Source organism: Lipophrys pholis (genome assembly GCF_963383615.2).
Source record: "Lipophrys pholis genome assembly, chromosome: 14".
NCBI lineage: Eukaryota > Metazoa > Chordata > Actinopteri > Blenniiformes > Blenniidae > Lipophrys > Lipophrys pholis.
In genome coordinates, this window is record NC_137633.1 from 22404444 (window position 1) to 22431286 (window position 26843).

The 26843-nt window shown below is 44.3% G+C and overlaps 2 protein-coding genes across 4 annotated transcripts in view; both read left to right on the forward strand.

Annotated features, from left to right (window-relative positions):
• The window catches only part of prkcha (protein kinase C, eta, a), a 39539-nt gene extending 34776 nt beyond the window's left edge, over nt 1-4763 (forward strand). For both annotated transcript variants that reach the window (XM_080480352.1, XM_080480353.1), the window contains exons 13-14: nt 2670-2816; nt 2904-4763. In XM_080480352.1, coding sequence (XP_080336478.1) covers nt 2670-2816; nt 2904-3053 — 297 coding nt within the window. In that variant the 3' untranslated portion in view covers nt 3054-4763. The remainder of the gene's footprint in view (nt 1-2669; nt 2817-2903) is intronic.
• Nucleotides 4764-8210: 3447 nt separating this feature from the next.
• Nucleotides 8211-25639, forward strand: hif1aa (hypoxia inducible factor 1 subunit alpha a). 2 transcript variants are annotated; one of them, XM_080480377.1, is made up of 16 exons: nt 8211-8485; nt 16567-16757; nt 17439-17590; nt 17783-17867; nt 19177-19286; nt 20538-20740; nt 20896-21002; nt 21094-21241; nt 21330-21475; nt 21677-21709; nt 21794-21999; nt 22083-22205; nt 22994-23250; nt 23336-23435; nt 23520-23610; nt 24580-25639. In XM_080480377.1, the coding sequence occupies exons 1-16, from the start codon at nt 8454-8456 to the stop codon at nt 24741-24743; spliced, it is 2148 nt and encodes a 715-aa protein (XP_080336503.1). In that variant the 5' UTR covers nt 8211-8453; the 3' UTR covers nt 24744-25639. The 2 variants fall into 2 exon arrangements, with proteins under 2 accessions (XP_080336503.1, XP_080336502.1); XM_080480376.1 differs by having other exon boundaries at nt 21330-21709.
• The last annotated feature ends 1204 nt before the right edge of the window (nt 25640-26843 follow it).

Here is a 26843-nt window from a genome sequence, read left to right on the forward strand (position 1 = left end):
CTTCCCCTTCATAATAGGTGACGAAACTGCACCTTTGGAATTATTACACAATACTTCAAACAAAAGAGCACGTTTTGAGAAATAAATTAGTTTATTAGACGATTGCGCCGGCAGTCGCCCCCAGCTCAGCTCGAGTTCCAGACCCCTCAATTAAAGAAAACTCGGTTATGTTTGAAAACATTTACTCATAATTTCTTATAGAAGGACAGTGATGCTCAATAGCTGAAATGTGTGTCCAATTCAGAAAGTTTTTATGTTCGAAATCGAGAAATATGTGTGATTTTTATCAATATGATGATTAACACACTTTATCATGTGTAAATGGTGTTTTTACACTGACTTTATAGTTTTTGAATATCTTGAAATAGCATTATGTTGTATTTTATCAACGGATGTCCTATAAAGCGTTACTATTAGAATTGTATTCTTAATATTAACGTTGGTGTAAACTTAAATGCAGCATTTCATCATAACTGGGGACTTTATTAGGCTTGGATCCAACAAAAACTAGGTATTGTTTACTGGGATTTTTCTCGCACGTTGCAATCAATCATGTTACATGAATTATTGATAACAGATAAAGTTCAGTACAAGGGCCAGAACTGAGCTGCAGATACAGCACTGTGCACAGGTTTTAGGCAGGAAATATAATGTCATTTATCCGTTGTGCAGGACAAACATGAAGGTTTCTGATTGGATTCAGCAGCAGAAGAAAACAACCTCAAGCATGCAGTCAATGTTTATGAAGAACTACCTTCTGTGTAAAGAAGTCCTGGAAGTGATCATGTGCCCGAGAAAACAATAACACCGTCCAGTCTGTGTGGGTTTACATGACGATACGAATCGGAACATTCTCTGAGATGTTCGAGAACAAAATCTTTTGAATACTTTTATACAGCAATACAACTTTAATACAACATAAAATCGTATTCATACTTGTTGAATTTGGTGAGTTATCATGTCTGGATTGTAGTTTTAAAGCCACAGTGTCTAATTCAAACAGCTTCACACTGCTGAGGTGATGCTGTTTTGTTGAATGCCCCTGTGGTGTGGTTTGATGTCGTAGAGCCCCTATCAGCTGAAGCTGGTGTGCCAAAACGTAGACTCCTCCCACCAGGATACATTACAGAGCTCCACAGGAGGTCCTTCCTTCCTGTGGGCATCAAATTCCACAACTCCTCTGTGTAAATGGTCACTGTCGAGCTCTCGGAGTATTTATTTCATTATGTTATTGAAATATACTGTAAAGCCTTGCTCAGTGTGGACCAATGCTATTAAGTGTTTTTATTTTTAAACTTTTCAGGGATAGAAAAGGAAGAATTTCATGTGAAAACATAAAACCGTGTCAAACATGAGGCCTGAGGGCCAAACCTGGCTGAAGTGGCAAACAAGCATTTTCTTAGTTGGTTTTTTTTTAGAATAAAAGTAACTCCCACTGGAAATATATTTACTGGAGAGGGCGGTTTTGGAGTTTATGTGTGAATGTTTGATAAAATGACCAGAGCATATCGTCTTATTGATGAAGTCAATGAAGTGAAAAGCCTTCCTGCTGAACGCTGCTGGACTGTTCACACCAGGAGGTATGATGAAAAGGGTCATAGTGTTGAAATTGAATTTATTTTGCTTTAAAATGATCAACCCATTTTAGTTTTTTTATTAATTCAATCGATTAAATGTAAAGTCTAATCATACCCTGTGTTATGCTCCCATGTTGCTGGTTTGGCTCACTTCAGTAGACTCTGGACTGTATGTCGCCCCTGAACTTAAAAAAGTTAGACAGCCTTGTGCTAAACATATACTTCTTTTACAATCACTTGAATGTATCATGAAGTAAATGTGCATTAATCCCACAGACACATGAGGAACCAGAGAGAGTAGATGTGTGAGTTCATTTGAAGAAACTCTGGGAGGTGAAGACGTTTGGAGCTGATACCATGAGACTGTTTAATCTTTCAGCGTCTCCTCCTGAATCTCACACGGTCACTGAGGAGACGGAGCCTCGGTAGGCTGTTGTGCCCTCGTCTGAAACGACTTCCAGCCGGGACAGTTTTTAGTTTGCTCTGTCGACTTCACTCTGAGAGCAGAGGTAAAAGAAACCGGGGCGTCTCCTTCAGGCCTATTGTTTTATTGTGAGCAGGGAAGCCGAGATCCTCTGCACTGTGTTGAACTTTGTCCTGCTGAAGCAACCTGGGACTTTTTAGACACAATCGAGGGCGCGCTTGCATAGTGGAAAGGCGGGGATTGACTGGATGAGCTGGCTCTCCGTCAGGTTGGCATTCCTCCAGGGAAATCTGGTCTGATCTGGATGAATAATGAACATCACTCACTGAGTTCTGATCTGAAATAAACAGTCAGCTGACTCCAGCTAATAAATGTTCATGCCCTAGTACAATTTGATCTCTGTAGTTCAGTGACTGTTTTTTTCCAGAATTAAGAGTAAAAGAAATTCGCCACAGAGTCAAACCTCCCTAACTTCCTATTTGAGATATGAAAGAATGAATCCTTCAGTTTTTGTATTTGTTGGGGATGTAGTGACTTTAGAGACGATCCTGTCAGTGTTCTCTGGATGTGTAGATGCTATGTGTACAGGTGGTGTGTGGATCCCTCTCATCCCCTGAACACGTCACACGCCGCACACTCGTAAACCTGTTCATTTTGGGCCTCCGCAGTTCTTGACCAAAAACCCGGCTCGCCGTCTGGGCTGCGTGGCGTCTGAGGGCGGAGAGAGCGCGGTGACCGGCCATCCCTTCTTCACTGGCATCGACTGGGAGAAGCTCAACCGCAGAGAAATGGAGGCGCCCTTCAAACCCAGGATCGTAAGTGGCTGGACTAATAGCGTGATGGGAGTCCTCAGCAGACAATGTCCAGAGTGTTGATGTTTTAACTTCCCCTCCCCCCTTTAGAAAACACCAGAGGACGTCAACAACTTCGACCCGGACTTCACTCAGGAAGAGCCCACCCTGACGCCCATCGACGACCCGCTCATCCCCTCCATCAACCAGGACGAGTTTAGAGACTTCTCCTTCACTTGTCCCGAGCTGCTGGAGGCCTGACGGCTCCTCGCCCGTCCCGGACTCCTGCTGCCTCTTTTCATTGTTACGAGCGTCGAGCGGTGGTATGTGAAGCATGACGCTGTCACATTCCCCGGAGACGTGAGTGTGTTACGTGCTAATAGAAAGACTGGACTCGAGCTGCACCTGAACGCCTCACAGGCCTTGTGATCAACTCTGACGTCTGACTGTGATACGGTTTTATTGCTGCACGCATGCGAGTGTCCGTGTGGCTGCAGATGTGTTTGCTGTGTTGTGAGTTTGCTTCATTTACTTTGAATGAAAAAGCACCTTTTGAAATATAATTGCACGGTTTGTGTTTTCACTCTTGCACGCTGCACAGAAACAGAAAGAGTTTAGTTTTTTTTAATGGCTGCTGCCGATTCCCAGGAAAGACGGAGTGCCAGTTGAGTCCTGGAAGGACTGAGTGAGCAGCACATGAAATAGTTTCTCCGTGATGTGATGAGGCTCTGGAAAAATACAGATGCACACAAACCTCATGCATGGCGGTGAGAGGAGGGCAAAGTTTTTTCCACATTAACAATAATATGAATGCATGAATGCAAACGAGCAGCGGAATAATGAAACTATAATTACTAAAGGAGAAATGTTAACATCGTACAAAATGAAAAAGGTCTGAGTTGCAGGATTCGGTTGCACATAAGCAGGTGCTGTTTATTATTTATTCATTGGTCACGCCTTGTAACACAAACTTGCCATCCGTTTCCGTGGTTTTCTGTAATTCGACCGACTGGTGAAAAGATGATGCAAGATTACAGCAGCGGTGAAGCCAAGGAGGTGATTCATGCTTGTTATGAAATATGTAAAAGTTTGCCGGTTTCACCACAACATCATCTGCACACAAAAACAGCCGTCGAACTCAAACAAGTTCTGGTGTGTCTTCAGCTCCTCGGGTGACTCTATAATCGTCCAGGTGTGTGTGCAGAAACCTCTGGTAATGGAAACTTCTGTGGTTTTGTGAATATCTTCAGCCACTCGCCGTGTGGGAACATCACTGGAGCTCAGCGGAGGTCGACAGACAGTAACACGAGCTGATCGTCTGGGGGGGGGGGGGGGGGCTGGATTCAGTCTCCAGCACTGAATAAACAGGAAACCACATGGCGTCATTACTGTCGCCTTCGATAGCAGCAGGAAGCTACAAAACAGAAAGATTCTGAATTTCCAACAAGCTCAGATTATATATATAGGTTTACTTGGTTAAAATGGCAATGAGGAAACACGTTAAACCTGCTTTGTGTTGAGTCTCTTGTGGCCGAACTGGCCCGGCTGTGAGTGACATGAACTCTTCCTGTTAAACTGAAGGAGGAAGTCTTCATCACCACGAGTGTTTATCGCCGCCTCCTCATGTCCTGGGCTGGATTCTGCTTCTAAAGGCTGCCGATTGGCAGCCAGAGACACAAAACGGCCCTTCTGCACTTGAACTAAACCCAAATATGCTTTTCTGCTGCTACTAAGTTAATGGTAAATATAAAATAACTATTTCTGAGCCACTTGGGTGTCAACCGTAAATCTCACGCTGTAGTACAATCCCTGATTGACCTTAAACACAATTTGAACTTAATATGTAGTAGTGCATTGATCCCAGGGAGTCACGACCAGCGAGCTAACAAATCTCCTTTTCCTCTCCGACGATCAGTGTGTGCTATACAGAGAATAGGATTATTAAAGCGCTTTGAGTTTTTGTTTATCTATTATTGTGGCCCTGCTTGGCAGCTTTCCTCGGGTTACGCCTGAATTGTAAGCAAGATTTAGGAGCCTTGTCTCGGCCTCCATTATGAAGAGTTACCGATGGCTGCCAGCAGTGTCTCCGCACGGCTTGATTGTATCAGTGTTTGATTCTGCTGTCCAGACTGGCTGATTGATAACCGCCAAGGCAGCACCAGATAATGAGAGAGACTCTCAACACAGACATCACCTCACTCAGCGCCTCTGCAAATCAATGTGGATCCATTGCTTCAGTTTTGTCACTTGTTGGACATTTAATGCATCATCAGAACATAAATCAGTATCTCATGTCCAGCTCCTAGGGGTTATAATTACTGCTCTGGATCGTAATTCTCATCCTGTCGAGGAGTCTCTCACAGTGATTAAAACAAGGACTCTGGTCACACAATGACGGTGCAATATTTCCTGCACCGTCAATAGGACAACATGTGAAACGAAATCCATACAGGAAGCAAAAATCTCTAAAGTCACAGTGGGGATGTTTTACGTGAAGCCAACTTTGCACACTGGGTGACGAGAACAACACTTTATTCATCTTTTACAGGAAATAGTTTTGTTTCGGCAGCCCAAAACACACAGACACTCCCACGTCCCTGCACTAAGTATAGTATTAAATATCCATAATAACAGATTTCAGTTACATAAGTTTATTCAGTTATAAATTCTAACAAGTCTGATCATGCCGCTTTCAGGTGAATCTCACTTTTTTTCTACAAAATCCTCATAAATAAAACAAATGATCATAATAACCCACTGTGTTGTTCAGGAAGATACAAAGAGGCTAGATTTTGATTGTTTTTTTAATTTAAAACATGGTAAGTTTCCTAGAAATCCATCAAAAACAAACCAGCAACATAACAGTGAGTGAACATTTGATAAAGAATATCTGCTCATTTTGAAATTTATGGCGACACATCTCAAAACAGTTGAGTCACAAATTTGTCAGCGTTCTGGTAAGAAATGTTTGAGAGGTGTGGAGAGCAGTTAGTCGTAGTTTCAGCAGAGGAAGGGAGTGTTGCACTTTTTAATATAGGTTTCTAGGCGGCCTTTGTCGCCTGAGACACTTGATACTAATGCCACCAAAGCTCTGCCCTGGTGTGGATGCAGGTTGATGAAGGACTTCACTCTTTGTAACCTGTTGTTAGGGACCTCAGCTGGTTGTTTCATGCTTCCCCGGCTGATTATAGTCGCACTACGTTGCCCTGCCTTGTGTCACTCCCACCAGACTTAACCAAGAATTGATACAATGCTTACCTTTCAACAACTGGCAAGTTTTCTATGTTGTGTAGAGAATTTTCCAATCATTGCATTTTGTTTTTATACACTTTACGTAAATTGTCCCAACTTTTATGGTTAAATGGTGAAATTGTACTGAAAATAAACATCTGTTATTGCAAAATATAGGTTAATTCAAAAGATCTGAAGGTCTATAATGTAAAATCATCTCCTCGGTCCCTTCTGTTTTAAGGATCAAATAAGGACACTCTGTTTTACGGGAAGGAATAATTACCAACAGGTTCCATTCTGATCACAATTTCCATGAAGTCTGCTGCAAAGTCAGAATTTCAAGTTAAACAGGTTTCCATGAAAACAGAAGTACAGTTTAATTGGGTCATTTGTTGTTATGTTGGGATGCCTACTCAGCAGTTCTGCTAAGAAACAAACACAACTGTGCTTCATTGTCCAGAAATAAGAAGGTAAAGGCAAAATATCACAGAAGATTTTCAATAGAGAGATTGCAATGCATCATTTGGGAATTTATGGTGATTCTCTGTTTTTCCCCTTCTTTGTAAAAACCTGAATCACAGACCACATAAACATTTTCCAGATGAAATCCAGAGTCATGATGGAGACGGAACCTGAGAGGTCATGTCTTTACAAACTGGGGCAGTAAGTACTGTAACACCAAGAGTGACTATTAGGTGCTCATATTTGTTTTTGTTAGCACTTGAGTAATTTCTACTGTCTGGTTATAACAACATTAAAACACAATGGCCACACACAACACAATGTATTTAACCTTCTCCACATGCATGGGCAATACATAAATACTTTCTCAAAATACAAACTCAACAGTATTTGCCGGCAATTATACATGAAATGAGGAGGTAAGTTGTGTTTTTACACGTTTTGCCTGCTTCTGTTACAGCACATTACAAACATCCATCATGTCTTCAAATAGCAAACAGAGAGATTCAAGGTGCTTCAGGCTTCAACGCCGTGAGAAATGTGTGTCGCCTGGTGGAGGCTGGAGTGACGACGTACCGAGCTCCACCTGTATCTGATGTGTGGAGTCTAAATATGCATCATTATAACGGATGAAGGATGGAAGAGTGACACACGATATGTTTCATTGTGAAAAGTCTATGATGAAGGCAGTAGTTCATCCTCTTTATCATTCGAAGCTGCCTGGAGCTTTTACCCGTGAAGTTTCAGACCGGTGGGGGAAGAAAGTTTGAATGGAGTCGACTCAGAGAGAAAAATAATAATGGATAAATTTCTCCCTGATTGATCTGTGTATGTTAGTCATAGAGACGGACAGTAAAGATCTCAATCATAACATGTCACTTTAAAACAAACAGCAAGGCCTCTGTGCTTTGTCCACTCTGAATATTTACACATGACGAAGAAAAACTTAATCAAACATTTTCTGGAATCATGAGCTGGGAAAACTAATTTTTAAATTTTATCGACAACTCCTCTGCTTTTGTAGGTGTCCTTGGTGGGAGCTGGTGTGTCCTTCAGTGTTTGGCTTCACTCTGACTTAGTAAATTTATAGTAAGTCTTTCTTAAAGGCAAACGGGGAGAACCAAGTTAATTAATAAATCAAATTAGGCTTTGTTCATTAAAGGATTTATTTTGTCCAGAAACTTGAAGATATGTGTCATTATGAAGCATTTTGAACATATAAACATGACAAGGTGAAACAGAAACTAACGTCAGTGTGACATTCAATCTATGTAATATGAAAAAACACAAACATGTCCATTACAACAATACAGACACATTTATAAATGTGTCTGTATTTGTAAATAAAATAAGCCCTTTAATCCACAAATCATTGACTCACTCTATGATGTCCTGCTAATGCAGGTTTAACATATTTATTGATAGTCATCTGTGTTACTGCAGTGATTTTGAGTGCATGGCTCCCACCGCCTGTTCCATGAACAGTTTTCCAGTGTGTATCACGTTTGATTCGTCACGTACACTTTGTTCTGGAAGCAGCGCACTGACACATCAATAAAAGTTGTTCCACAGTTTATATCCACACTATGTTTATGATGTATACACGAGTAACCCAGACTTTCTGTTGTGGTATTGAGTTTAAAAGGCTCATGTTTCCTGCGCCCGTCCCCGCTGCAGAGAGCATGTGATTGCGCGTACCCGCGGTCGGCGGAGGGGGGCGGAGTCACACTTGATTGTGTCTGCGCGTGAAGGAGCCACATCCAGCGTGGCACCATTTCTGCTCGGAGCGGTAGAGCGACGCAGTTTGGCTCCGATTTGAACAAATATAAACAGACAACACTCTTATGCAACCCGCTCGAGGATTTACGGATTAATATCGTCGAACAGCCGCGGTGTTTGGTTCTTTGTAGCAGGCCCACGGACGGCTGGAGCGGATAAGAGCCTCCTCTCGGGTCGTTTGGTCCTGACATGGACACAGGAACTGTCCCCGAAAAGAAAAGGTAACGCAATGCTAGTGACGCTGTTCAGTCCTGCCGCGAGCTGAAACACCCACCTTCACACCTCCCTGTTTGGCTCTAGATATATCACCTCACGGGATGCAACATTTAGGCCGTTTATTCACAGATTGGCGGGTTGTTTGGTGTGTTTGTTCGACACTTTGTGTGTTTGGTGGCGGCGCTGGTGTCGTTAGCTCCATGCTAACGCTGCTAGCTAGCCGTGGAAACTAATCAAAGCTGAACATTAATTTAATTAAAACACCTCCACTGTGTTGTTTATCTCCTGTATCCTGGTTATATTTAGCTTTGTGAACTAAGTGTTTGCGGGCCGATAACGTGTGACCTCTGTTGGCGTGTGTTTTGAGTGTGAGGGTATATTTATCCTGTTATTATTATTGCTGTATTGTTTGGGATTATCGTGTCAAGCTTGACAGGACGGAAGAGCTGCTCTGCTGCTGTGGGCAAGGTGTCCTGTGGTGTGTGCTTTCTATTGAAATCCTGCTGGGCTTTTTTTCAGCTGGCACTGGTTTGGATTTCCCCTTAAACGTAATCAAAGAAAGAGCAAGCATAAACTTCCTTATAGCATGGCAAACCTACATTATCCACATTGCATCAGTGTGTGTCTTGCTGCAGAGCAGCAGCTTTTATTTGCCAAGATGCAGCCTTTCTTTAGCTTCTGAAAGCCAAAGAAAGGATGGTTCAACCTTGTTCGGAGGCCAGTTAATCCAAACACAAGAGGTTAAAGTGTTGGGGAAACTAGTAGTGTAACTTACTGCGAAGTACAAGGAATCTGCCCCAAACCCCTCTGGGGTTAGTGGATTTGACTTGTTTGGTGGCCAAAGCAAGCCAAAAAAAGTTTTGTTAAAAACACCTTTAGAATGTTCCTATTTATTGTGCCAGCCCAGAGCATGCATGGTTATTATCGTGCAATATGTTCTACTATTGTAAAAACAATAGACTGACAGATTTTGCATTTGTTTTCTATTATTGTAAATTAACTGCTGGATAATTAGTTGTCGTTAAACAACACTTTAATATTTATACAGTATTTAATCTGTCTGCTTTAAATTTCAAAAGCACCTTCCCTTCCCGGGTTTACCGAGATGCCTCTGCTGTTAGTATTGACTGTTGAATAGGATAGCTTGCCCACTCATGTCTAAACTGCTCTGAGAAGATTATAGACCCCGGTGATGAGCTTATACTTTCATGTTTAGAGTTTGGATTTTCCCACACACAGGTCGAGGTTCTCGCTTGGTATGCTCTTAACTGTGAGTCTGCAAATAAAATATTGCAGTAATAGTAGCAACAGTCAGAAGATTGAAACTCACAACACAAACCGAATCTTTTGGGGCTTCAAGTAAAACACGTTTCCACACAGGACAATCGAAATTGTAATTGTGTAAAATGCGACCAGTGACATTCAGGTGGTAAAGGAAGATGTGCAGTATAACCCTAACCCTAGTATAAAGGGAATACACTTCACACTGAGGTGTAAGACTGACTTAAATGTCAGGGACAGTCCAGCATGGCTGCATTTTGTTTCATAGGCTGCTTATCGTGTTGCATCATTCATGGTCAAATGTTTGGGTCCTCGTTGTGATCTTATTGAGGCTTTTGGTGTCTCCCACCAAATTGTTCAGTGGATTCACTCGATGCAGACTCACATTGTTGCCTTTTAATTACTGTGTTTTTATTGTCGAGCATTTGCCTCAGTGGTGATATATGTCCCTGTCCCAGGCCCTTCACTCTTTGCTTGCTCCTTTTGAAATCAGGCGTCTTGGACAAGGTGAAAGGTTCAACATCCTGTTTGCACTCGGGTTCAAATGAGGAAAAACTCTGGTGTTGCGGTCTGTTTCGACACGATTCACTATGTTCTCCGTGAAGTGCCCGCCCTGCCTCATCTCTTAATCACTGTGGCTTGACGTCAATAGAAGTGGCTACGTGTGTGTTGCCGTTCACAAGCAGAGAGCTTCCAGGTTGTCCTAACTCATTAGAAGGAGCAGGCCAGTTTGAACTTGAAGAAAATTGCCTGCCGATGGCAGCATCGGAATGTGTTTGTTTTGTGATCGACAGTCTAACATAGATGTAATGTGTGTTTTCATGTTTCCCTGCTTCACTTTGATACTGTTAGGGGGGTGTCACAGGGGGCTCGTGGACGAGGAAGGAAGAATAAACACGGCTCCTCCTCACTGTTTGCTTCTTAACATTATGAACGGTCCCTTCACATGTGTTTTCCACTAATGTTTAATAGTTTGGAGTCTGCAGAACTCAAAAAGAGTAAATAACATCTTTTATGAAACCAAAACCGTGGTTCATATTACAATACTGACATGTTATTTCTCTATTTTTATTTAATTCTAATATCTCCCCAAGGCGGCTGTGGCTCGGCTGCTCAAGTAAATTGTTTTTCTCTCAGAAAGTTGCAGGTTCAATTCCCTATCTAGCCACATGTCGAAGTGTCCTTGAATAAGACACTGAACCCCAGACTGCTCCCAATGGATGGACTGAGGCTCCGTTTACGCGGCAACGAATACGAGTGTATCCACAAAACGTTCTTCACTTTTGGGGGGTCCGTTTACACAACACCGGTGTGCGGATCCACTGTATCCGCAAAGTTTTTATCCCGGCTTTCAAGGTGGAAAGATTCTTTCGCGGTCGCTATTCCGTCATGCAGCAACTGCCGGATGCTATGGAGCGCTCTTACTGTGCATGCGCATAATCTCTCCCTCCCTCCCCATTGAAAATCGTTCCTTCTGCTCATGTACTTGTAAACAAACATGGCGGACCCGTGGTGGTATGACTCGCAGTGCGTATTCTAGATTTCTAGTCCATATTAGTAGTTTTATAGTTCAGACTCACCCCTTATAGCAGCCCATGCGTCATCAGTACATATGGATGTCGGGTTCTCTCCATTTTCTTTACTACAGTGTCGTATTTTTCTCTGCACACATGTCTGTGTGGTTTCATTACAAAAACAAGCAGCAGCGCTCTCCCGTGGCCTGGCATATTAACTATATCATTGTCAGTGTGTCCCCTGCTGGAGTGTAAACGCACTCCTTTTTTTTAAAGTATTAGGTGTTGTCACATATGTCTCATACTGGAGCAAAAGTTCAAAGTACTCCTTTCTGAAAGTACTTAGTTTTTCTCTACATTGATTTCTGTCTGCAGACTTTATATTCATTTTACCAAGTATTTGTATAAGGCTATAAAGGAGTTTTCTGGCTGTCATTGTGGCACAGATGGCAGCATCCTGACAGATTTATACCCAACAGTAGTGGAATGTGTCTATTTCTTCTAAAGGGTCCAGTTTAAGCCATGATCACATTTTTAAAGAAATATCTTGTCCTAACCTGCGATCACTGACTTTATAAAGCCAACTGTATCTACTGTATGACTCAGTTGACTGTGATTCATTTCCTCTTTACACTTCATTGTTTGAGCATTTCTCTGTGCGTTTCCAAGGATGTGACCCCAGACTGCTGCATCTTGTAACTCTGCTGGCAGCCTCGGTTAGAAAACCTCTTCTGTGTAGCAACAGGTGTATTGTGTTTATGAATAAACACAAATTTGAGATATATTTAGATGGAGAATGTAAGTGATGTTCCTTGTGACACACTCGAGTGACTCTAGTAATTTCTAAGTATAAGATATAAATGGTAAGTGTATCTCTGTTATGCCACATGAAACCAGATCAAACAGTGCAGAGAGTCTGCTGCAGCTTCTTGTGAAGGAGTTTAGGGACAACTTGTGCTATTTCCAAAAATGTCTCCTCGTGCAGCTGATTTATTATGTCAGAGGTTCCTTTGTCTGTAAAAGGAATTTTTTCTGTTCCCCTACAGTAAATACTGGGTTTTATTTTTTTCAGACAAGATTATATAACAGATGAGTCCATGTTTACGCTCACACTAAACAAGAGTGACACATGGTGAGAGAATTTCTCCAGTAAAATAGGTCATCCCCTGGTCCAAAACACACATTATTGTAGACTGCCATGTTTTCCAGTTCACGTGATCTGGCAACCAATCAAATAAAGGCTTTACGTAATAGCACTGATTCACAAAGCAAGTCTCATTAAAGCAAGCAATGGTCTGCAACTGCTTGTTTGCAGCGGGCCATGTTGAGCGGGGGTCTGCCCAGCATGCCTGACCATGTGCATTAGTAAGGTTACATAACGTCGGCCCCTCTGCTTTGCTTCTTTAGTGTTTGCATGTTCTGTGTTGTTCTTCTCACTTCTCTTGGAGCCGTTAAGGTTCAACTCTCGATTAATTAGGCCGCAGGATTAGAGGATTATATCACCAACATCATGTGGGAATATTTATGATCTGTGAGTTGAGATCAGTTTATTGCTTGATATCAGGGTGGTTTTCGTCCCGCAGTCTTTGTGTGGCTCTCCAGATCTGTAGTTTGGTTTCATCCCGGATAGACGATTCCCAGTTAGACGATAGTGTTTTTTTCCCCCCCAGATGGACGATTCCCAGTTAGACGACTTATTATAATAAGTGTGTTATTTCTAAAATTTCAGTGACCTAGGATGAATAGTAATGTATTTTTATGCATAAAGACACATAGTTCCTTTGGAAAAAGTGGCTCAACATTAGTTTAAAATCGCGGCGGGGAAAGAAAACAAAAAAAGCATGTCGGACTAAAGACACCTTTTATAAAGACACATTATATATTTAGTTGCTACTTTCTTTTTTGCAGCCACAGAGCTGTGGCTGCAACTTCTGTGTTGGTTCCGTGAGAGCCAACGCCGGCACAAAGCCGGTCAGCTTTGGTGCGAGACGCGGTGTCCCAGGCGTGACAGCCGCAACTTCAGTGTTGGTTCCGGGAGAGCGAACGTTGCCCCGGCTTGGTGACACCGGAGCGCACTCTGGTGTCGCACCGCTGGATGTGACGGCTGCAACTTCCGCGCTGGGGCAGACATCACTGACGCGATGCCAGGACAGACACCGGGGCTCTGGGCTCTGGGCAACTCCGGTGTCCCAGCGCACCGTGTGTGGATGCGTTCCGAGTCCAATCGACGCATTGTATCACATCACACACCGGCAGGTTCCGGAACTCCAGCATCGGGGAACCGGCGCTTCAGGGCGGCACGCAGCAGCCCACGCAATGGAGCACCGGCCAGCGACGAGACGAGACAAGTGGACTCAGTAGTGCATCGGTTACAAACGTAGCTTCTGCTCCCGTGTCTCGGTCTCCGTCCCTGCCTCGCGTCTGCTCTTTCGGGGCCAACATGAAAGTTGCACAGCAAAAAACAACCAGTGCAAAGTTGACCATGTTAACAACAGATGATTCATACTGCTGACATATTAAAATATTGAGGGCCTGTAGCAAATCACTGACCAAACAGCAGGCTCCTCAAAACCGGACCCTTTCTGTCGTTCTGAGTATCCCAACGGAAGGGTGATGGAAAAGCCACTCCATTCCTGCACTTTTTGTGCGGTGGAAATGGAGCATTAGTGTTTCTGGGGCTGGATTGGAGTCTGTTGCGGCCGGTTTTGGTCCACGGGCCTTATGTATGACTGAAGTAAACTTCAGCGCAGCGCCGAGCTGCAGGCAGGCTGTCCGCTCATTAAGGTGCGTTAACACTTAAAACCTCCGTTCACGACGATGTGTCTGCTCTAACCGGTTCGACTGTACACCTATTTTAGAGGCTTTTGGCAAAACGTGCACTATTTTTTCAGCCGTGATTTTAGAAAATTGACCGTCCAAATGACGTCTGGAGGCTGGCGGTAGGACGCCATCGCGGGTACTGGTGTGCCAAAAAATGATTGCCGTCCACGGGAGCGCACACTGCCTGGGTGTCGCTGGAGAAGTCTGTTAAGTCCCAGCTGCTTTTATTATGATTTACAGCCATAATGTACAAATATATTAAACTGTATGAACACGGTAATAACTGAGGTGCGTCTCTGGGAAAGTCTCGCGTTTCCTGTATGCAAAAAAACCCAAAACCCGACGATTTAACAAGGACTGATTTGCAGCTCATAGCATCATCTTGCATGTCATTTACGTGTCAATACATGTTGTTTACAGTGTTTATGTGTTTAGATGTCTGTTTTTCTCGTTTTCACTTGTAAACCAAACTGCAAATGATTCGATTTACCAATGGGTTACATGTAAAATAAAGAAATTGAAGATTTTATGTCGCTTATATTATTAATATACACACACGATAGAGTTTAGTATATTTTTACGTTATGGCGGTAAATCCTGATAAAAGCTGCTCCCGGGGACAGCAATCAGTTTTTGGCACAACACCGGCCCCAGTGCAGGTCAGGACTCTGCTGGGAAGGTGCAGACTTGCGGCGGTGTTGTATTTGCGTCAATTAAAAGAAAAAGAAAAAACAGAGAGAGAAATTTGAAGGATTGGCTGTGAGGACTTAGGAATGGCGGCCCGTCACGACTAAATAAATGAAGAAGAAACCCTGATGTGTGTTTGCAGCCTCGGTTAATGCCGAGTGTCAGCGAGTGAGTGGAGTCATTGGATCGCTGGAGGCTTAACCAGCAGCTTATTGGGAGGACGCTCCCTGTGCGCTCTGGTTTCTTGATCATTTGTTCTGATTTAATTCAGGGGGGATAAATTGACCTATTTCTGTGACACATGATGTTTCATTTCAAAGTTATGGGGATGTTCATCAGTACTTTATTCAGTAGAAGCTAAAAATGCAGTGTTTATATAACTCATACTCAAATTAGCCATAATATTTTGACAACTGAAAGGTGAATAACACTGACTGTCTTTTCATTATGGCACCATTTGATGTTTTTTAAGCAAATAAAACACTGCGAGCGTCTGGGTGGGAGCCAGCTTGATGCAACGTAGATTTTTTTTAAAGTGCAGCGTATGTGGGAAGGTCTTGGTGTGCAGCGGGCCGCATCGATCAAAGGTGGTGTGAGGATCATTTGCTAAAGAGGGTTTAGATAGACGTGTAGTTACATGCTACGCTCCTGTGGTTGGGCCACAATCCAAACATTAAGTTATCCATGGTAGTTGTGGTAGTTGCAAACTTTACATTATGCCGTTTCCACACCTCTGATGAGTAATGACGCTAGATGTTGATTTCTTGAATATCTCACGTGTTTGTGAGAAGGATTTGAGCAGAAAGAGTCCTGCTGCAGATTTGTTTGATGGTTAATTTTAGTAAGCTGGTTTGTTGTTCAACAGCCTAAAATAACAACACGGCCTCCATCAGAGCTGTAAGTGCAAAACAGATCAATTTCAATTAGGTGTGCATTTCATAGCCAAGGGCTTTTCTGCTGCCGTCCATTTAGTTGTGACTCTCTTCCTAAGTGCGTTTGGGTTTTTGAGGTCGAGGTTGACGATAAATTCAGCAGCTGTGATGAGCCTCTCTGTGTTAGCGGTCTTGTGAGCATTACACTATAAAATATCAAATCAGTGGATAGTTTTAAAGTGTTTTCTCTTGAGTTGATAGGCTTAGTGTTTATCGTGAGTTGTACCGATGGTTGTGTCCTTAAAAGTCCCCTCTTTAACATTTGCTGTTTGACAGTACTGTCAGGTCTTGAGATCTGGTTCGGTCTGCTCAGAGTCCATTAGCCCGGACTTGGATCGCTGCCTGCATAAAAGTAAGATGAAAGTGGAGCCAGTCTCATCTGTGAAATGTTGACATAAAATAGCTGCAGCATCTCTTGGTCCTGTGAAGCAAAGGAGTCACTAACTCCGTTTGCATGTGTTTTCCTTCTCCGTTTGTGGCGTCATCATGGTCGCCATCCTCTGTCCCGTGTGTCTGTTGCGCTCGGCTCAACTGTCGCAATGATTGGCGTCCCACTGTAAGTTTTGCCATGCCCCAGGAGGCGGAGAGCAGAAGCTTTCCCCTCCTCTCAGCCTATCACTTTGAGTGGGTGGACACAGGTTCTCTTGGTCAGCAGCCAATACGTAGCCTCTGGACTGATGTCCAGACAACAGAGTTGTTGGTTGCAGACTCTAGTTGCTGCTGCAGTATTTCCAGTGTTAGGCCAGAGGTTACCAGCTTGGATCAGGACAGCAGGATGTTGCCTTTCATGTTGTATGCAGAGAACTTGCAGCGTGCCCGAGCTGTGGCTAACCGCCCACCTGTTGCCCGCAGGGTGAGCTCTGAGCGGAGGAAGGAGAAATCCAGGGATGCGGCGCGATGCCGGCGTGGGAAGGAGTCGGAGGTGTTCTACGAGCTGGCCCAGCAGCTGCCTCTGCCCCACGGCGTCAGCTCCAGCCTGGACAAGGCCTCCATCATGAGGCTGACCATCAGCTACCTGCGCATGAGGAAACTGCTCTGCTCCGGTCAGTACCACCAGAACCCTTACTGTTTATCATGTGCAGATTGTCCAGAGAGTCAATATTTAAAATTTAACTTTATTTTTGAAGGAAAATTTGAATTTCGATTTGAATTTTTTCTCAATGCACTTAAAAATGACTGTAGACATCAGATATATTGTCAAAAGTGCAACTTTATTGCTATGATTGTCCTCAGAGCTAGAACATATAAACAATCTCAAAATAAAAAGTAGATGAGGCTCCGTCATTCAACAAATTCAAGCTTTAACCCAGGTTTAAGCAAAATAGCAACAGCAACTACGGAAACCCACAAGGGTCGGTAGAACGGGATGCGAAAAATGCAAAAAACTGTAGGGGGGAAAAACTTGAATTTGCAAAATAAAGTTTTTTAGCTCTAAATACGATATTGTTTTTTTTTTTGCCCAGCTCTATGTCACAGTAACTTGTCGTAGTAAGAGATTTTGTTGTGCAAAACAGGAAAAATGTGGAAACACTCACTCAGCCACTCCGAGAAAATGACTAGGACACACGCTTGTATGCATTACTCTGCAGATACACCTGTGGTTTCTATGTGTTGCAGTTTTTTTTTCCCTCCAAACTCTTGAACACATAAGACTTTTCATTTTTCTGCCTGATCTCCTCATGTTTGTCTTTTTTTTCCTTTCCACTACCTGTCTTCTCCTCTAGATGAGCATATGGCAAACAAGGACACGGAGCTCGATGTCCAGCTGAACGGCTCCTACCTGAAGGCTCTGGACGGCTTCCTCATGGTGCTGTCAGAAGACGGAGATATGATCTACTTGTCAGAGAATGTCAACAAGTGCCTGGGACTGGCACAGGTTGGTCTGGTTCGACCTGCTGTGTTTTCAGTAATCATTTGCATAGATTACAAAAATAATCGCAGAGGCAAAGTTTATCTCCACAAAATGTGTGAGTGATGAGAAATTGATTGTGGTGAATCTTGATGAACATGAGTGTGATGGTTGTGAGGCCGCTGTTGAAACAGATTCTGTTCTTTCCGCCTGCTGCAGTTTGACCTGACGGGACACAGTGTGTTTGACTTCACACATCCGTGCGACCAAGACGAGCTGCGGGAGATGCTGGTCCACAGAACAGGTGAGCGGCGTTGCGTTACGAGCTCTCTGAGAGGCCAGGCAACAGGGAGTGCGATCGACTGCGAGCTGGCAGAGCAGCAGCTCCGAGCCGTCGGAGCGGCTTCAGTCCAGAGGTCCAGGGTTCTGAGCCCAATTTCATTTGTCACGACACATTTGTTTTTATTTTCTTTATTTGCTCAAAATAAGAAAATACGACAGAGTTACAGGATGAAACCAAACTGCAGGAGAGGTGAGAAGCCCACCAGGCTTATATGTTATCCACCACGTTAAACATTTCTATAATGGAAATAAAAGATTTAAGAACAACATGCAGAAAATCAACAGGAGTTAATAAGCAGTCACTTAAACCACACAAAGAAAAAGATGTTTCGGTGCGACAGTGTCAGCTGGAAGTCCTTGGGCTCCGCGTTGGATCCTGTGAACGTCTAATAACAACAGTAAGAAGTTATAGAATGTGTCTGGAAGATCTTGTTCATTATGGATGAATTTATACATAAATATTCCTATTTGTAAAAGTTTAAACTTTCTGAACAGAGGTACAGTTGACTCTTGGCTTCTGGAGTTGAAATGATTCTTAAAAAAAAATTTTGTATGATAAGATTTGAAGTGGAGAAAGATGTGAGGCGGCCCAGACAATCTTACAGAATGTGATGTTTGACTAAGTTAAACTATACCACAGTGACTTATTAACTACCGTAATTTGCAGACTTAGAAGCCGCTACTTATTTCACACTTTGACCCCTGCGGCTTAAACAATGATCAACTAATTTATGCGCTTTTACGGGTTGATGAGCTTCCTGCCGCTAATACATTTAGCCTCGTCACATCAGGCCAACGAAATTGCTGAACATGTCACAGTGGAAAGACAAAACTGTTTTCATTGGTCCAGTTCAATTGCTGGCAAATCAAATGCACTCGCGCTGAATTCTTCAGATCAGTCATTTTGCGCTTCATTCCCAGATTTGAAAGAAGATGAGGCCTGTCCGTCAGGGCCCGGCATTTATTTAATAAAAAATAAAAAAAGAATGATGAAAAATCTTTGTGTAAATATCTCATGTTACCACGTGGATACCTGCAGCTTACTGACAATTGCAGCTTATATATGTACAATTTCTTTTTTTCATTTTAGTGATCATTAGATGATTTTCCTTCCCTGCTTGCCATGCACTGGCCACACAGCTGTAACGGCTGCCGACACCACTTCCTCTCATTCTGTCGTACACAACAGTGCAAACAGCTCGGCGTTTCCTCTCAGTGACACTGCAAAGTGGCGACATGGAGATTCATGCTTGACTTTTTTCTGTTTTCAGGCTCGAAGAAAGCCAAGGAACCGAATACGGAGCGCAGCTTCTTCCTCCGGATGAAGTGCACGCTCACGAGCCGGGGACGCACCGTCAACGTCAAGTCCGCCACGTGGAAGGTGGGTGATGATGTATAAACTGATCCTGGTCATCAACGCAGCAGAACATCTGATCCAGACCTACATCTGAAGAAGTGACCGTGTCTTTCAATTATTCTGTTGAGAGCTCACGGCTGGTTTCCATCAGCCGTGTTGTGTGCGTTCTCCGCAACACACCTTGGAGTGACATTAGCTGAGAGCAGATCTGTGTTGGTCTGAATGAACTTCTGCGTTGTAGCGGCTGCTGGTGATCGCAAGTCTTCTTAATTTGTTCAAAAAAGAATAAAACAATTCCCAGAATAAAATACAATAAACAGTGCACACCAGATTTAGTGGTTACTGCACTTGTGTCCAGATGTGTGGAGACTTGAAGCAGGTTTTAGTGTATTTGTTGAACATCTTCAACAAATACACTTTTCTGTAGTATAGTTGGTGAAAGTAAAAGTGTGTGAGGTGGCGCTGGTTTTTTTTATATGATCTTTTATTAACTGTTCAGATTACTTTCACTCCTCTGTGGAGTTCGGCCTGGAAAGCCAACGCTGTGCGATTTTAACAATCTTAGAAGTTCACAGGTAGCCACACCGACATAAATCTAACAAACTTTGGCCACGACATGAAGTGTGTTGTGTGCAGATTGCACGATGGAAACATAAGCGGAATCGCAGCCTACAGCGACGTGAGTCGATGTGATTGCGCAAGAATGAACCGTCTTAAGCGTGCGCCAACCTTTCACGGAAAAGAAACTGGAAATTCGCTTGTGGCATTTATATGTTTGGAGAAAAAGTCCTAAAGTGTGTTTGTTTACATCCCCCATAGTTTTGACGTGTTTTTTTTATTGTCGCCCCAAGGCATCTATTTGGGTTTAGCTCCAGTGTGGCGCTGATCAGTGCGTCATTTTCTCCTGTTTTTCTATCGGTCAGTTTGTTGACGAAGGTCGCGGCAGCAGTCACACTGAGATTTTATTGCAGGTTGTCTTTGGTCACAAGACCACAGCCTTCTTTGGCCGGTCTCACAGTTGACGTAAGACCACCGATTTCACTGTGATTCTTTCAAGTCATCATTGCTAACTTTCACATTTGTGAACGGGACTGAGCATTCAGCTTTTGTAACCATGACACAGCAGATTTTACAAATGGTTTCTACATGAAGTAGGCAACAGGTCATTTGTGTGATTTGGGATTGTTGACTTTTTTAATCCAAGCCACTCTACCTACCGAGCCACCTGGAATTCCTCCTCTTCGGTTGTGAAACAGACTTTCTGTCTCTCTGTAGGTTCTCCACTGCACAGGTCACATCCGTGTGTCTGACAGCCAAGCTGAGCAGAGCACCAATGGGCAGAAGGAGTCGCCGGTCCCTTACCTGGTGCTGATCTGTGACCCCATCCCTCACCCCTCCAACATCGAGGTTCCCCTGGACACCAAAACCTTCCTGAGCCGCCACACGATGGACATGAAGTTCACATACTGCGACGAGAGGTGGGATCAGCCTCCTGATATGCTTAAGAGCTTACAGGAGATCAAACACGATTCAGTGTCATTAGCCGGTCATCCTCAGAGCCTCTCGAAATTTAATCACATAGAGTCACCTAGTGGAGATAGAAGGTACTAACTCACATCTTTGTGTTGTGCAGAATCACTGAGCTGATGGGCTACGATCCAGAGGAGCTGTTGAACCGCTCGGCGTACCTGTATTATCACGCTCTGGACTCGGACCATCTAACAAAGACTCACCACAACCGTGAGTGTTCACATTCAGAACCAGACCTCTGAAAAGCTGATTCCTCTGTGTGGTGATCTAATGAATTGGTGGATGTTTGTTTGTCTCGTAGTGTTTGCAAAGGGTCAGGTCAGCACAGGCCAGTACAGGATGTTGGCCAAGAGGGGAGGCTTTGTGTGGGTGGAAACGCAGGCCACCGTCATCTACAACAACAAGAACTCCCAGCCGCAGTGTGTGGTCTGTGTCAACTTCGTGCTCAGGTACATTCCGGACCGTTATTAATTCACACACACAATTACAGTCAGGTGTATGAACAAACCTCATTGTAATGTGTGTGTTCTGCCACAGCGGCATCCAGGAGGCGAACCTCGTCCTGTCCCTGGATCAGACGGAAGTGAAGATGCTGAAGGAGGAGCAGCCGGAGGAGGGCAAGATAGCGGTGGAGGTGGAGAGCAGCCTGCCGGTGGAGGGCAAAATGGCGGTGGAGTTGGAGAGCAGCCTTTCAGACGCGTCTCCAGTCCTGGAGGAGGAGGAGGAAGAGGAGGAGAAGGACGAGGAGGAGGAGGAGGAGAGCCCCGAGCTGGATGTGATGAAACTCCTCACCCAGGTGGTGAAATCTGAGCCTCTGGGGAACCTGTACGTGCAGCTTGAGACCGAACCCGAGGCCCTCGAGCTGCTGTCGCCGGTGACTGGAGACGCCTTCACATCCCACAACTTCGACTGTCCCGGTTCGTAATCCGCCAGGAACATTAATAAAACGCTTCCACGGCATGTTTGCAATCTTACTGACCTTCTTCTCTCTTCTGCTGCAGACTCAGAGATCCAGCTGCCCAAGGATGTGGCGCTCTACAACGACGTGATGCTTCCATCCACGAGCGACCAGCTGACGCTTCCTCTCTCGCCGCTGCCGCCCAGCGAGCCGCTCGACGTCTGCAACGCCTCCACGGAGGACGCCAAGTCTGAGAGCTTCTCTGCTCCGGCCCCGAACAACACCACCATCAGCAACACTTCCACTGAGGTGGATGCGCGCACGCACGCACACACACACACACACACTGAGGAGGACAGTCTTGAATAGAACTGATTTTATCTCGTCTTCAGGCTGAAGGGCCTCTCGAGTTATGCTTCTCGATGGATTCGGAGATGAGTGCAGACTTTAAACTGGACTTGGTGGAGAAGCTGTTCGCCATCGACACGGAGCCCAAGACTCCATTCAACACACAGGTAACGATGACGTCCCCCATTGTTGTGTTTCTTCCAGAACTTTGATCAACACAGCCCGGAACGCTGGCGTTTCGCTGCTTCCCCACCCTTGATTTTTAAGTTTTAAGTTTTATGTTCCGACTGCTTCTCCCCCTGTGATTGCCAACTCAGAATCGAGTATAAGGTCTCCCTCCTCAACCACCTGTGCATCCATGGCCACGCCCCCTTTTTCCTCCAAGAACGCTTCACCCCCCAGAACTTTGCTCGTACCCTCCTTTGCTCTTTAGCCAAAAACTCCCAAGTCCCCAGAACCAGCCTCTGCTCGATGGGTGACCAACCTTCTCCTCAGCTGCCTCAAGACTCTGGAACCCTGACCACCTGAGGGCCCCACAAACTACAGATGCTTTCAAACAAATCTTAAAACCTACCTCATTTTATATGTTCCTTTTAAACTTGAACGGTTTTTCTTTCCTTGACATAAAGTGCGCAATAAATATAATTTATTATTATTATTTTTTATTATTATTATTATTATTGTTATTACTACAAAGTTTTAAAACTAGTAATAATTTTCATCTGGACTGGAGTTGTTCAAATGATTTCAACCCCAAAAAATCTGTACTATTTTTATGGCCCTTTTAGGACGCAGGCATTTTGTCTCTCATTACTTAAAGGGGAGTTGTAGTGTTGATCTATTAAAAAAAATAAAATAAAAAATGGGTCTCGAGACGTAAAAATGTCCATAAATATATCTAGAGGTTGCTCATTGGCCCAGATCTTCTGATCCACTGGTTGTTTTTGTTTGTCAGATGATGGAGGACTTGGATCTGGATATGTTGGCTCCGTACATCCCCATGGACGACGACTTCCAGCTGCGCAGCCCGACTCCAGACAAGCCTCTATCCGGTGCACGGGTCAAATCCCTACAGAGTTCTCCCATCCACGTGGTGCAGGACGTCCACAGCTTTCCCAGCTCCCCTTTATGCGGACCAGGAAGTGGCGCAGCGACCCCGGCACCGCCGGAGCGCGCAGCCTCACCGCTGCCCCTCGCCGCTATCGCACTGAGGTAAAGCCTCCTCTACTTCAGAATGTCACATTGAGGCTGTGTTTTAAAGACAGGCCAGCTCAGTGTCTCTCTCGGTCTCCTCCAGGACTCCGCAGTTGGACAAAGACGTCTCTCTGAGGAGCGTGGTTGCTCAGAACGCACCGCGCAAAAGAAAACTCTGTGACCTCAAGCAGATTATTGGACAGGTGAGTCCCAGAACAGCCACATGTTGTTGTTAGTGGAGCTTCTCTTTTCCAGACCAGAGTTTAAAGTTGTTCCTGTCGTTCCAGGGAACTTTGCCCTCGGAGCACGTAGAGAGGGGCAAAAAGCTAAAGGAGTCCGAGGCAGAAACGACCACAACCATCCTGCTGCTGCCTTCAGGTGACTGCCAGGATTTATTTACTTACACTCTAGAACAGGGACACTAGATGTTCTAGAGTCTCGTCTAGAGGCCGCAGTCCTGCATGTTTTCGCTTCCCCTGCTTCAGCGCACCTCAATCTAATGATGACGTCGCCTTCGAGCTCGTTAAAAAAAACCAGTAACGAGGCCCTCATTGCATTGAGGTGTGTCAGGTGTGACGCCTAGAACATGCAGGACGGCGGCCCATGAGGCCCGGGGTCGAGTGCCTCTGCTCTAGAGCGTCACATTAGACAGAAATGTCCTGTGAGGGACAGACAGGATGTCGTCCTTTTTCCTGGGTAATTCAAACTTTCAGTGTCTCAGTTCTTTGATATTCCAGTGTGTTTTTGACTGAGCGTGTTTAAAATGGGGATTTTTCTTAGTCTGAGCCTAAAATCTAATTTAAAAAATATAATAGATTCCTAGAAGTTTACACGGTGATTATTTTAGATTTGTTTCACATAAACATAAATTAAAATAGACTTGAACTGTTAAAATGTACCATTAAAATCGTGAAGAATCATGTATACATTGTTTTAAAATATCCAGCCAGAGTGGTCCGTTAAAACCTTTTGGTTTCTATGTTTGTATAAATAATTAATGAAACTAAACTTTCCAATAATACTGAGATGTTTTGAGACAGAGCTGTGTGTGGGTACAAAGGTCTAGTCCTCTGCTTCCTCGTAGGTTTTCTATCAATAAATCGCAGAGATGCACTGAAAATACTTTAAAGGACCAATACAGTACGAGCATTGATCTGTAGCTACTTTACATTCCGAGTGCTTATTAAAGCCATTAAGCCAATTTTTTTTCCTCCATATGCAAATATTGTGAGGTGGCTCTATTGCACAGGCTTCACGAACAGCCTGAGTCGTCGCTACCAGCTTTATAGTCTCCAGTAGTTTTTGGGCGACTCCTGAGTTGACGCTGTGTGTCCTCTCCCGCCTCAGATCTGGCGAGTCGCCTGCTCGGCAGCACCTCGGAGGGCAGCAACTCGCTCTTCAGCCTGCCCCAGCTGACGGGCTACGACTGCGAGGTGAACGCGCCCCTGCAGGGCCGCCAGTACCTGCTGCAAGGGGAGGAGCTTCTGCGCGCTCTGGACCACGTCAACTGAGTCCAGGCTCGGCCCGCACGCTACTGGACTGGACACTACCACGTCCCTCACATCGTCACTCCCTCTCTCCGTCCCTTATTTATGTAACTTGTCAGAGTTTGGCCCTCGTTCTGCTGCCGTTTGTGCACATCATGTGATATTTGCAGCATTCCACCGTGACAAACGCCAGAGCAGTGTCCAGCAGGTTTTAGTGCAAGGGATCGAGACACCCAGCGGTGTCCCGCGTCTGTTTTAGTCCGTTTCTTCCTCCTCTCTTCAGCACACGGCGCCTCGACGGCGGCCTTCCTCCAGCAGGTCGTCGGAGCCTGGCGCTACTGCCAGCAATTCATTGTAAGCTTCAGTCGCACAATTTATATTTTCTTAAAAAGAAAAATATTACCAGCAATATATATTAAGCCTTTTTAAAGTAGTTTTAATGGAATCTGAGCAATTTTATTTTTCCTCCCATACTTGTATGTTGTTGTACTCGTACCTAACAATGTCTTTAGTCCAGAAGTGTTTGAACCAGACCTGGTTTGAATGTTATCAATTTAATAGTTATCGGTCTTTGAGGTATAAAACAATTGATTGTGTAGCAGTCCAGTACATGTCACTTTATTACTTTACTGTACGCGTGTGTGTTACTGTGACCCAGTACGGCTGCTTCTTCCGTCACATTAAGTGAATTCCTGTTTCCGCTCTTCACCGTGTGTGACTCACTAACGGCAAACCGCTCTAAACGTTCCGTCAGCTCATTCGACTCCTGGAATTATCGTCACCACAGTGGCTCTTCTGCTCACTCAATGGTAGCTGTTCAATACCATGCTCCTTCCACCGTGCTGGGTCTGTCATGCTTCTTTTTGCCATCTAACAATAAATGGCTTTAATAAACCTTTTGTGCTCCTGTTTTTACACACAAACGACTGGATTGATTCAAAATGAGAGATTTATTCAGAAGTAGAAATTAGAGGTTACTTTTATATTTGATTGCTGCATAAGTGTTGAACTCAGTAAATTTACAATACAAATGGAAAAAAGCATTAAAGATTAGAGGAATTCTGAAATCCAAATATGTTCTTTCAGTGCACTTTTACAGAATCAATTTTCCCCCATTTGAGATGAATAACAAACTGAATTGAAGCAGCCTTGAACGGGGTCCTCGCTACTCGCTAGACTCCGACCGACTGTCAGTCAGCATGCAGTGTATCCGGGAAGTTCACAGCACTTCACTTTTTTCCGCATTTTATGTTACAGCCTCATTACAAAATGGATTAACTTATTTTTTTTCCTCAAAATTCTACACACAACACCCCATAATGACAACATGGAAAGGTTGAGATTTTTGTAAATTTCTTAAAAATAAATCAGAAATCACAGGTACATAAGGATTCACAGCATTTTGCCATGAAGCTCGAACTTGAGCTCAGGTGCTTCCCGTTTCTGCTGATCATCCCTGAGATGTTTCTGCAGCTTCATTGGGGTCCACCTGTGGTCAGTTCGGTTGATTGGACATGATTTGGAAAAAGACACACACATATAAGTTGACTACATGTCAGAGTACAAAGCATGAAGTCAAAGGATTAATCGGTAGACCACCGAGACAGGATTGTCTCTGGGCACCAATCGGGAGAAGGTTACACAATGTCTGCCACTGTGAAGGTCCCACTGAGCCCAGTGGCCTCTATCATCAGTGGAAGACGTTGGGAACCACCAGGACTCTTCCTAGAGCTGGCCAACTCTAAACTGAGCATTGGGAGGAGAAGGGCCTCAGTCATGGAGGTGACCAAGAACCCCATGGTCACTCTGTCAGAGCTCCAGAGTTCCTCTGTGCAGAGAGGAGAACCTTCCAGAAGAACAACCATCTCAGCAGCAATCCACCAATCAGGCCTGTATGGTGGAGTGGCCAGACGGAAGCCACTCCTTAGTAAAAGGAACATGGCAGCCTGAATGGAGATTACCCAAAGGGACCTGAAGAACTCTCAGACCAGGAGAAAGAAGATTCTCTGGTCTGATGAGACAAAGACGAAATTTTTTGGGTGTGAATAACAGGCACCACTCATCACCAGGCCAATACCATCCCTACAGTGAAGCATGGTGGAGGCAGCATCATACTGGGGATGT